This window comes from Monopterus albus, unplaced genomic scaffold (assembly GCF_001952655.1).
Source record: "Monopterus albus unplaced genomic scaffold, M_albus_1.0 scaffold215.1, whole genome shotgun sequence".
NCBI lineage: Eukaryota > Metazoa > Chordata > Actinopteri > Synbranchiformes > Synbranchidae > Monopterus > Monopterus albus.
In genome coordinates, this window is record NW_018128095.1 from 351,290 (window position 1) to 363,479 (window position 12,190).

The 12,190-nt window shown below is 41.5% G+C and overlaps 1 protein-coding gene across 1 annotated transcript; it reads left to right on the top strand.

The window, feature by feature from the left end:
• Positions 1–1,769: 1,769 nt before the first annotated feature.
• Positions 1,770–8,923, top strand: LOC109971092 (cyclin-dependent kinase 5 activator 2-like). The gene is given in 4 exon segments (XM_020619135.1): positions 1,770–2,248; positions 2,250–2,384; positions 3,748–3,885; positions 4,493–8,923. Coding segments are annotated over 4 exon segments (930 nt in total). The 5' UTR covers positions 1,770–2,005; the 3' UTR covers positions 4,907–8,923.
• Positions 8,924–12,190: the final 3,267 nt, after the last annotated feature.

Genomic DNA, 12,190 nt, shown 5'->3' on the forward strand with positions numbered 1-12,190 from the left:
TACACATCACACAAACATGAAACATGTGACTGTAGAAATCAAGCACTGTAACACTGAACATGTTTGTATTCACCAACACAGAATAGAGTTTTGCTTTTTATTTCCTCCAACAGGTGGCAGTTTCCTCATCAGTTACAATATGTTCCTTCCAGTTTGGTCTGATCAGAAGCTTCTCTGTAAATGTCCACCACATGTGAAATGTCCTGGTCTCTCCACTGACCCTGTCACTGTCGTTGCTCTCTGTGTTTATTGTTACTGGTCTGTGAGGGGCCAACGCTGAATGATGATGACAGGCCATATATGCAGAGGAGGACATGTTAAAACAACCACATGGATTCTGATCTGACCATTCTGACAGCGCTCGCACAGTCAGAATTCGAAGAAGAATCGGGTCTAGGAGCACATATGCAGGTGGCCCAGATCTGGTCTGAGACCATCTGGTTTGGTGTGTTAACACTGCTGTGGACACATCAGGTCTGGGACACTTCAGCTATGATGTGCACATAGCTGACATGACACAGGTCAGTGTACAGACTGTACTGTACACAGAGAAAAAGGAGCTCAGATAAACATCTAAATGAACAAACTAGAAACCCATTTTGCCTTTATTTGTGAAGTTGAATTTGCAAGTATTGTATCATTTCCTGTTACAAGGTTTACCTATACACTGTAGCCTATGTACTGTATGTACTACAGCAGTTGAGTCATGGCCATTTATAGGTGTAGGCCTAATTAATTTTATTATTATTGTTGTAAAGATATGACTCACAGTCCGTTCTGAGTGGACATTAAAGGATCGGTGCGCTCATGTTCACCTGAGTGTTTCCTGGAGGTTGAGGGGTGCAACTAGGTGAGTCCAGGTCTAAGTCATTCAGATGAATGCATGTTCACAGCTTCAACAAACCACAAGGTCGATAACACATTGACTGTTGCTGACATAGAAGCTGTGTTCCATTTGGCCATGCTGGCATGCCGCGTGTTAAGTAGTGTTATTAAAATGAACAGACTCCAAGCCCAAACAGCAAGAACAGCACTGTGCTGCTTGGGGTTTGGCACACCCATTGAAGACACGTGTGGCGTATTTCAGACCCATACAGAGCAACCCTGCAAAAACCCCAGACTATTTACATTCTCTCCACTCTCCACTGTATGTGTTTTTTCTGTGTGTGTAGTCAATGACATCATCTAAAAAAGGTCAGGCCATTGTAAAGGAATAAAAACACATGCAGTAGTATATACTGACTTTGGTGAGGACACCTTTGCAGTATATTCCTCCATCTCCCATCACCTCAACAGCTGCAATCAAATTCATCAAGCTTCTAAAAGTAATAAACTGCAACTTTCATAAACACAGAAACAGTGACTATCACATTTTACAGATTAACTTTAAAAAAATGCATTGGTTTCTGATCAAAGTGACCGCTTTTTTTTTTTCCAAATGACTGCTGGCTGAATGAATAAGGCACCAGGATTAATCAAACCTGGCTGTTAACTTGGCATGGAGCAGGTTAGCTCCACAGAATACATATACATAATAACTTATTTTTTCATAATTTAACCTGCTTTTAAGCAAGCGGGGTCAGGGCTAAATTCAGCCCGGATAACTGGAAAATCTCGGCTTAATCCCTGAACTCGGTTTTGTGCAATGCCACCAGGAGAGTTACAGGACATATGACAGTGTTGTGTGCGATGATAAATCTGTGTAATGCTCCTTTATCACCTCTTCAGTTTCAGCACCGCGGACAGAACCTCTGCAGGAGCCCCGCCCCTCAGTATGCGTCACAGAGAGAGAAACAGGTGGTGGTACAGAGAGAGAGAGACAGACAGACAGGTGGAGACAGACGGGTGGAGGAGATAGAAGGTACTGCAGACACGTTCCTGTTGTTTCTTCATGGAGGATTTTTATTTTTAACGGTGTCCGGACACAGACCACAGCTCTTCCTCCTCCTCCTCCTCCTCCTCAGCTGCCGCAGAGAGGCTCGCGCCGGTCCGTCCGGGTGTCGTCATGGGAACGGTGTTGTCTCTGTCTCCAGGCTCGCGGAAACCCGCGGCTCGGGGGCAGGGGAAGGTTGTGAAGCTCGCAGTGCAGGAGGAGGGGAAGGGCGGGCAGAAGAAGCAGCAGTACCCAGTGTTGTTGCAGGCGCTCAGCTGGAAAAAGCGCATCGTGGCCGCGCGAGCAAAGAGGAAGGGCGGGAAGAAGGTAAAACCCGTGGTGTCAGAGCCTGGGCAAGTGCAGCGGCAGCAGGGGGAGTCGCCATAGAGCGCTGAAGGCCGGACACAGACACGGACTTATCCCGGTGCCCGTACCCACCGTCCCGGCGCCCACTGAGAAGCAGAAGAAGGGCAGGGACCTGATCATCTCCCCGCGGAGGGTGGTGGTGCAGGTCGGTATTTTAAATAGAAAATAACGATTCAGATAAAAAAAACTTTTCAAAATCTCTAACAGATATAAGCTGTGTCTAATAAAAGAACAAAGAGATTAAACCAATGAAAGTAAAAAAGCGGTTCTTTTTAAACATACATATTTTTAAAAAATTTGTATAGGCTAATTTAGAAATGGTCACAATAATTATGAATAAAGACAAATCACAATCTTTCATCAATAGGCCTACAGACTCAAGACTGATCTATAACATGAAGAAAATGTAATTTATTTGTAATATGGATCATACCAGGATTTTTGAACACAAACTCTTACATTTATATTGTCATGAAGGTTAAGGGTGGGAATCTGGCAGACTCACGATTTAATTCAAAACTATATTCGATTCATTTTTCTAAAGGGCACCATATTTTGGCTCCTACTCCAGTTTACTGTGTATCATACAACTGATATCTCTCCTGTGCCTACTCAGCTGCTAATGAAGTTTAACAGTCAAGCTAACTGGTTCTGATGAGCATACTTTACATACTGCTATCCAGCAGTATAGAAAGCACTCAAAGTTATAAGTATATAAAGTTAAAAATTAGCTCCACCTTTACCAGCTGCCATATCGAATGTTATGAATGCATCAATAATTATAATCCCATAATTTAAATGTGTCAGTCTGCATAATGAGTACTTTTACTTTTGGTAACATTACTATAGGTTATATTTCTTTGTGCTTTTATTTAAATAATATTTTGAATGCAGGACTTTTACTTAGAATATTCTCACACGGTGGTGCAGCTACTTTTACTTCAGTAAACAGTCTGACTACTCTGCTTCTTCCACTGCTGGTTTTAAAGGGCAGATGGGAGAACAAAGCAGAGGACTTGGTTGTGTTGTTGCTGTTAACGTTACGTCTGTAGCAGTGGAGAACAGCCAGTGCTGTTCACTGCTGTTTTTTGTTCCATCAACATTAGATTGATTTTTAGTTTTTTGAATTGATATAGAATCATAGAAACTATAAATCGAGATTCTAATGTGAATTGATTTCTTTCTCCCACCCCTAATTTATAATTATATAGCAACACCATTAGAACAGATTTCTTTTCACTTTCTTGTGATGCAGAAAAGTGTCTTAAATTTGCATTTTCATTAATATGTTCACTGCAAATACATAATGTAATTAAAGCAACAAATAGGCCTATATGTCATTAAAACCTGATGGGCAAGTGTTTGACACTTGTAAAAAGTGTTTGACAAACACTGGTGAAACATCAAGCTATCAAAATAACTAGAGGTTGACGGTTGAATGAAATTTGTTAGGATGCTGTCAGTTGTATAAACCTTCCTCCCCTGTGTCCTTGTCCTTTCCACCGCAGGCGTCCACAGGCGAACTCCTTCGTTGCCTTTCTGAGTTCTTGTGTTGCCGTTGTGTCAAAGTGAAGGAGCTGTCATGCAGTCAGATCATCCTCTGGTTTAGAAATGTTGACCGGGTCTTGCTGGTTCAGGGCTGGCAGGCAAGTGTTTGTGTTTTTTGTCATTTATAAAAATGGTTGCTGTCAGCAGTAAGACTTCTGTGGCTAGTCCACCTTGTGTACTTTCTCTGTAGCATTAGTCATTGGCAGAGCCCAGGGGCGGCACTGCCCCCTCCCCCTGAAATCTGGTTGGCCATCCCTGGTACCACTCCTGCCAGAGTCTAAATGTGATGATTGTCAGTATTAATGAATGAAAAATGAAAATCAATTACATATTTTTCTCTTAAATTCAACTAACATTTTTGTGGTGCTTTATAATTTATATTGGTTAATTAGTTTTATTTGGTATCATGTATGTAGCATAATATTTGTATTCATTTCTCCAATTGTGTTGTTGTGGAATATTTGGCTTGATTAAGCTCAGGGGGGACCACTGTGCAGCAGTCATGTCCCCACCCTGGAGTAAATAAGCATAGCCAGTTAGCTAAAGAAAGTACTCTCATTTTTACACAAAATGAGCTATTTGTATGCTTTATTATTTCATAGAACTAGGGGTTTAAATGACTTTTTCTGGACATTTATTGTTTTGTAGTATTACTACTGTTTTCTGTCCTTTATCTGTAGTGAAACTTGTCCTGTCCCTTTGCAGGACCAGTGTTTCATCAGTCCTACCAGTCTAGTCTTTGTGTACCTGCTGTGCAGGGAGGCTGTGGTTGAGGACACATCTTCAGAGCAGGAGCTCCATGCCACCTTCCTCACCTGTCTCTACCTGGCCTATTCCTACCTGGGCAATGAGATCTCATACCCCCTCAAGCCTTTTCTTGTGGAATCCAGCCGTGATGCGTTCTGGGAGCGAGCGCTGGAGCTCATCAACCGTCTAAGCACTGACATGCTGCGAATCAATGCCGACCCACATTTTTTCACTGAGGTGTTTCAGGACCTAAAGAACCAGGGAGGAGAGAAGGAGACAGAAAAGGACAAAGAGGATAAAAAAGAGAAAATGGAGGAACAGGCAGATGACAAGAAGGAAAAAGGAAACAGGAGTGAAGATCTAGATCGTTAACTGACCACAGTGTTCGTAATGTGACTCGGCAGCCGTCAACCTGCTCAGGTCTGAATGTAACATGGCTGCACCTGCAGATTTGCTATCATCAACATGGCGATTGATGGGAAGCCAGATGATCAGTTGGTTGACTCTGACCCCCTGCTGAAGAGAGACTCACTTTAATTGCATGCTGCTAATTAAAGCCAACAGTATCTTCTGATTGTATTGGATGTGGATGAGTTGCCATGGCAATCTTATAAACATATCGAGCCTTATTTTGTTTATTCGCACACCTGCAGATGCTTAATGTGTCAGTCAGTGCTGCAGGAAGGTGTTTATGTATTACATGGTGGTGTTTCATTGGCATCAGAGACAGAAAACATCTAGAAACTGTCAGAATCTCAAAAAAGTGATAACATGAAAGGTGCCTTTTAGGGAGCCAATTAGAAACTAACAGTAACCACCAAAATGTTTTTATTTTCTGTGATGTTTAACACCAAACGTATGAGTGAACATTTTATGAGGTCAAATGTGGACACAAGTGTGTGTGAGGTCATTGGTCAGTCATGTCCCCACTGTGTTTTATAAACCTCCAGATTAATCGCTGGACATTAGGACAAACACAGTCACATTTATGTTCTGGTGGTCAGTTGTGGGACAGATATTTATGTTCAGGTTTCATGTGCTGTACAGTATTTCACAGGCTGTTCAAACAACAGAAACTCTGCATTTGCATCAGACAGTGAAGGAGACTGACCCCAAACCAGCTCCTGTAGATTGAAACGTGTTTATCTAAACACATCCAGTGTTGTAAATGAGCTGCTGCTTTCCTTTCTGATTCTGGATTTCTTATCATGTATTTTGATCAGGTTTAGTTCCAGGAACTTGTCATCTTCTACTTGAACTTACCAACAGAACTTGGAGCTGTTGCGGTCTGCTGAAGAAGACTGCACTGTGGGGGAGTTGAAGTTGTCATGCATTGGAGGGGGCAAGTATGTGCCGTACTCATCCAAAACATATAACATCAGTAGTTACTGTTTCCTTTGCAGTGTCAATTTCACTTGTCTGTGCTCATTTTCAAGGATCCTTTTTATAATAAAGAATGAGGGTGAGCAAAAATTGGATGAAATACAACATCTCTCCTGCTATTGCACTTTTAATAAGGCACCTCTGAAGGTGTCACCTTTTCAGTGATGCACATCTGATTATTCCTGGGTTGTAAAATATAGGGGAACAGCAAAGCAGAACTGACCTTTGGCCTACAGGTTCTACAGGGTTCTGGTTATCGGAAGCTCTCGATTATGGTCAGTTTGTTAAATGAAAAAGGATCATTATTTCAGGAGACTAGCCAGAGGCCTCCAGGACATAATCATCCACTATTAGAAATGACCAGTTACCCAACATTATATTGAGCATTGATTGCAGATTGAAGCGGCAGCTGTCTTCTCATTTGGTGTGTTTGTCTTTGACTTTATGTAGCAGTGACACAATGTTGTAATGTCGATGTGATGTGATGTGAGTGCTGATGTGAGTTTGATGTTTTCCGTCTCTGCTGTCTGAAGCTTGAATGTAAAATCATCAGGTTAAACTGATCTGTGCCATTGTTTTTAAGCAGACATTAAACCACTGACATAAATTACACAAGTCATCTGAGAGCCTGTCACCTCTTATGTCCTCTTTTCACTGTCACCTTATTCATTTTACTGGTTTATACTGGCCTCCATTCTACAGTGTTCTGGTCTTCCATGCAAAGAATATAAAAGCAAAGAACAGTAACAACACATTCAGTCAGAAGTGAAAGTTCTGATCATTCAAATCAGTCTGTCCAGTCTTTAAAAGTTCCATCCCAGTCTGATCAGTGCAGCATTGTCGGTAGGATCAGACACAGCTTTTAAATTCCAGATGTTGTACAGCAGCTGTGTCACTGCAGTGAGTCATCGCTGCATCATTGCACAAGTTTATGTGAATAGAGGGGAGGTCACATGATGCATCTGTGCTTGCTACTGATTGGTCAGGTTTTGCTGCAGAGTGACACCAGGAGAGAGAGACAGAGGGATATGAAAAATTAAATGTATGAAAATGCCCCAGAAAGAGAGGAGAAGAGAGATAAAAGTACCCAGGATAAAAAAATGAGAAACCAGAAAAGATGCAAACTCTTCATGATGTACAGCAAGCACAACAGTGAAGTAAAAAATATAATTTGTAGACAACAAAGGGTTAAAAAACAGGTGGTAGGAAGTTTGTTTAGAGTAAGAAATTATTCAGACACTTAGGTACTCCAACAATAGTCCAAATTAAAGTATTACTGAGACTGACTTCTGTGATTTCTCACCTGACATGGATGTGGACTCGCATTTAATCCTAAACTGTAAGAATTTAAGGAAAGGCAAGTTTTTTTATATAGCACATTTTCATACACAAGGCAAAGTCAAAATGCTTAACACAATGCACACATATACAACATTAAAATGCATACATAGATAAGATACAGAAACAAGTGGCTGTATCAATCTTCTAAGAGCACACTGTATGTAACTGCTGGTTACCTCATGTGTATGCACTTATTCTTGATAGGACATTCAAATTGTATTTGGACAACATTCAACAGTGTGACCTGGTTATCTGCAGTACAGATGTACAATATGTGGTGGGCAAGGGCACATAACTACACGTAGACATGTGGAGTTACACCATACCAAACTCCTACCCTTAATCCACCTCTGCTGACACCCTATTCACCTTGTAGGATTTCCTGTGTGCTAAAATCCTAATGACAAATGTGTCACTGACTGATGTTCACCTGTTTGTCTCTCTTTCTATGACCTGTCTGCCCCAAGTCAGTGTTAAACAGAAGTACTTGTAGATCAGGTTCAGAGGCTGTCTAAGGAATGGCCACCTCACTCAGTGTGACCTGAGTGATATAAAATCATTACACTGTGTTACAATTTCAGTCTCATAGCTGTCTCTACACTGTGTTCTCTATGGTTCCTTTGGACTTTTCTAGAAACTGTCATTTCTCATCAAGCCTCCAGGTCTCCCCAGTTTTATTATTAATCATACAATTCCAACTTCAAACTCAGAATTTTGATTTTTTTTCTCAGAATTCCGACTTTAATCACAGAATTCCGACTTTTTTCTCAGAATTTTTACTTTAATCTCAGAATTCCGACTTTAAAATCAGAATTCTGAATTTAAACTCAGAAGTATGGGTAAGGATCCAAGTTTGGTGAGTGACGGAGTGCCTTCGAATCACGCTGGAGCTACGTGCTCCCAAAAAATGTTGGATTTATGTGAGTTTTTGCGTGGTCGAGGAGTCCCAGACGAAGCTATTTCAGTAATGGAAGAGGAAAAGACAGATGTTAACACAGATACGTTACTTTGGTGTCTGGCATTTGTAAATATGCAGAAAATGCTATGGATATGAAGAAAAGTAAATGCAGACACAGGTTAGCTAGCATCACGTTTGGTAGCTAACAGTGCAAACTGACATTGTGCATCTAACAGTGTTAGATGTTAGTGGTTCAAGTACAGTGTTTCAGCAATCTTGACTAGATAGCCAGCTACCGATAATTGGGTGCCCAGAGGCCCAGTGGTTATTTTCTTGAGCTGACGCTGTCCACGGTGTTCCACCTCTTGGGACTGCAACGTAATGTTACTGGTGTTACTGCAGGGAGTATGGACATAGTCAGTTTTACCTGTCGACAGGGGAGTAGAACAACAGGATGAGATTGGTAATGTAATAGCGTATTAACAATTTTAATGGCTGGGCGGCACGTACATTTTATTTATGTATCATTTCAGATTCCAGTTGCTGTGCAAAGTATTTCTTAGAATTACAAACACCATGCTGTAGGATACTGCCCTGAAAAGCGGCGCAGGTTGACATTACAGTCTGCTCTGTTCAAGCAGGGTGTAAACCTTGAGACTTTTCCATCAAAATATATTCACCCACAAGGGTAAATTTGAATATTGCAACAAAGAAATAGTGGGAATAAGCAAAAGGAAATGCATACAAACACAATTAGAATTTAAATTAGGTCAAGGTCAAGGTCAAAGTGTTTGTCATATGCACAGTTAGGAAACGTGTTTCCCTGTACAATGAAATTCTTACTTTGCCGTCCACATGAATGCCACACAATGCAAGTGAAATATAAAGTAGATGAGCAATAACACAAATCTACATAGGCAGTAAAATCACAAATCTAAGGCACTTTAAAGCAGCAAGTGAAAGAAGCAAATAAAAATACAGTACAAGAACACAATGTAATGCATAGAGAATATATGCTACGTGGGAGCCGTGAAGTGCAAATTTTCATATTAAGCAATAAAAAGAGTGTGACATAACTGGAGACATTACATGATTTCATCTCTGTCTAAATATGTGCACAGGCATTTCACTCACTAGAATCTATTAGCCTGTCAATTTGTTGTTTGAACCATAAACAGGACAGTGTTTAGGTTAAAGTTGTATTTTAAAATGATTTAGCCATTTAGCTCCATTCACCCTCGTTCTCTCAGTTCTGGCAGGTCTAGTATATTAGCCACAAGTTTCAGTTGGATTAATACAGAAGCATTACCTACTTTTAAAGGATCTAGAAAGCAGTAAAATAAATAATATCAGTTTTGATTGCAGGCAACATTGACCCGTGAGTGAATGTGAAAACTCCCTGGCTTTTTTATTTTATTTTTTATATGGCAGAATGATCCAGTTATTAAAAAACTAAATTAATTAAATTCATTTAAATAAACTGCATATTTTTTGGTTCCATTATTGGACTGACTCCTGCATACAAAGCTTTCTGGCAAATTTAGATATGTGTTTTCCTACTGACACTAGTACTGACTTAAAGGGCTTAACCTTAACATTATTTAAGCCATGTGACTTTTCTTTCTTCTTCTGTGCAGATTGACAGTGATGTCATCATGCTGATGGATGATGTAACTCTGGCAAATTACATCCCCTCCTATGGAGACCGAATTGCCCTCTTCATAGCTCCATGTGGAATGTGAAGTCTCTTCACTTTCTCTTCAAAATCATACATTTCAAAGGCCTTGCTCTACTTAGCAGGATCTTGGTGTATTTTAGGTAGCATATAAAATAATCTTTCTCTGTATTCAATTAATACATTTATTTTCTTGTAGTTTTTTTAAACAATTTTTCCACCAGTGGGATGGTATCAAGATAGATGGGTCTGTCCAGTTTAGAATAATAAGTCTTGTCATTAAGCTGTCTGTATCCTTCCCATAGATATTGTTCTCTATCCATGATTACCACTGCACCGCCCTTATCTGCAGGCTTTATAATATGTTTGTTTTCCCTCAGTTCTTTTAGGGCCCGGACCTCCTCCATCTGGTCCAGCATATATGAAAATCCCCATGAAGAGTCCATATCAGCCTTGATAAGGTCAGTGATTACTGGTGCTATGCTGCCATCTAGTGGAGTTCAATCAGACTTCAGGGTGAATGGTGGTGGTTCATCATTTTGTTCATTTTGAAAATAAGCAGCTAATTTGAGCCTCCTATGGTATCGCTGTATATCCCATTCAGTTCGTTCCCCGATGTTTAAATTAATTCCCTTAGTAGGGATAAACATTAGGCCCCTGTTAAGTAGTGTAGATTGGGGATAGGTCAGTTTGAATTTTTAGACAATACTATGACATTTTTAATTCCTCTCCTGGACTGGCAGGCTTATAGGGATGTTGATTTTACATGTTCACCAGTCTTGTAACATGATGAACTGTGGGCTGCGTCCAGTGAATTTTATCCACCTCAGCCCTAAATCTTGTCACTAGGAGCTGTGGGATGAATTTGTAATCATTTTTCATGATGTATCTATTTAGTGTTGAGAGGTTGGTCTGTTCCTTCAGAGGCAGAGCTTTTGAGTAGTTAATCAGGGGGATCCAAATTTCTGCTTGGGGGAACTTCAGTTTAGTAGCCCTGACTCCTGCCTGGAACTGCTTGGTCGTGGTGTTTTTGACCGTCTGAGCCCGGTTGTTCAGGCCAAAAGCCACAATGACCAGCTCCACTGTAGCAGAGCAGGTGGCCTTAGCTGTTATGGCTTCACCATGTCTGAATGTAGCTACCGGGGAGCTATCAATTTACAGGTCAGGTATCTGAAATGGTGGAAACCTGGCTGCATTTGAGTCCCCTATAATAAGCTTTTTTTGCCAACAATCAGCCCCCAGTCCTGCATCTTCCTGTTGGTGTTAAGGTGCCTGGTGGGTCTGTGTGTTGGTGTTTGTGGTGCGAGTGGTGTGGGCTTTACAGGCGGTGGTGGCTGGCTCCCCACACTCAGCCTGCTTTGTACCGCTTTCTTGAGTTTGTCTTTGAATGGTGGTGCTGACTCAGTCCCCCCTGATTGAGTCAGCACAGTGTCTAGTTCCTCTAAAGGGAGATCCATAATCTGATCTTGTGTGTGACTGACACAAGGGTTGCGCATGGGAGATCTGACAGGGGGAGGCTGAGCTCTAGTATGTGTGGTCAGGTCTCTTTTGGGCCTTTGAGTTTTAGGGGAGATGGATTGTGGGGTTACGTTGGTGACAAAGGTAGGAATTGAAGGGGTAAGATCCCTCTCCCTTTCCTCTATCTGCGGTGACCAATCTCACTTCTGATCTGTCATTGTGGTCATGGTCATAGTTGTCACCAGTCTGGCTAATGGGGCTAGTAGTGGCTGTATGCTGGTTGTGCTTGTGTTGGGGTTCAGGGCCTCTGGGACAGTCTGCGTAGGTGCCACCCTGTTCTGTGTGGAGTGCACCTGTGCTGTTACAGTAATCAGCTGTCCCCCCATCTGTCCAGTTTCAGTCATGTCCTCGCCCTGTGGTTTGGGCTGACTGATCTTATCCCCCACCCTGTCTGGTAGCGTATGGTCAGACAAACTGACCAAAAGGACGGCTTCATTTTAATAATGGTATGTATTCCCCTCACTTTCAATCCAAAGTCAGGGTCCTCTGATTTTGGGGTTTGTTTGTCTTTACCAGTGTATGTCTGTCTGGTGTTGTTGTGGTGTCTGTAGTGCTTCTTGTACATGTAGTTTTGTTTAGTGCATTGATTTTTGTTATTATTTCCAGATCTAGAGTGGATCTGGCATTCAAAAAATTGTGGCTTGTAGCCTGGCTCCCGAATGTGGCGTCGGGAATAATTTCCCTTGGATGTGTCAGTTCTAGTAATTGAGGTGTATGAGTGTCGGTTATCATATTTTTGATGCTGAATGCAGGAGGATTTACTTGGTGGATCAGCATAGCTCTGCCGATTCAGCATCCATGGCGATAGCTGACCACCGTCCAACCGTCTTCCCTTTCTCTG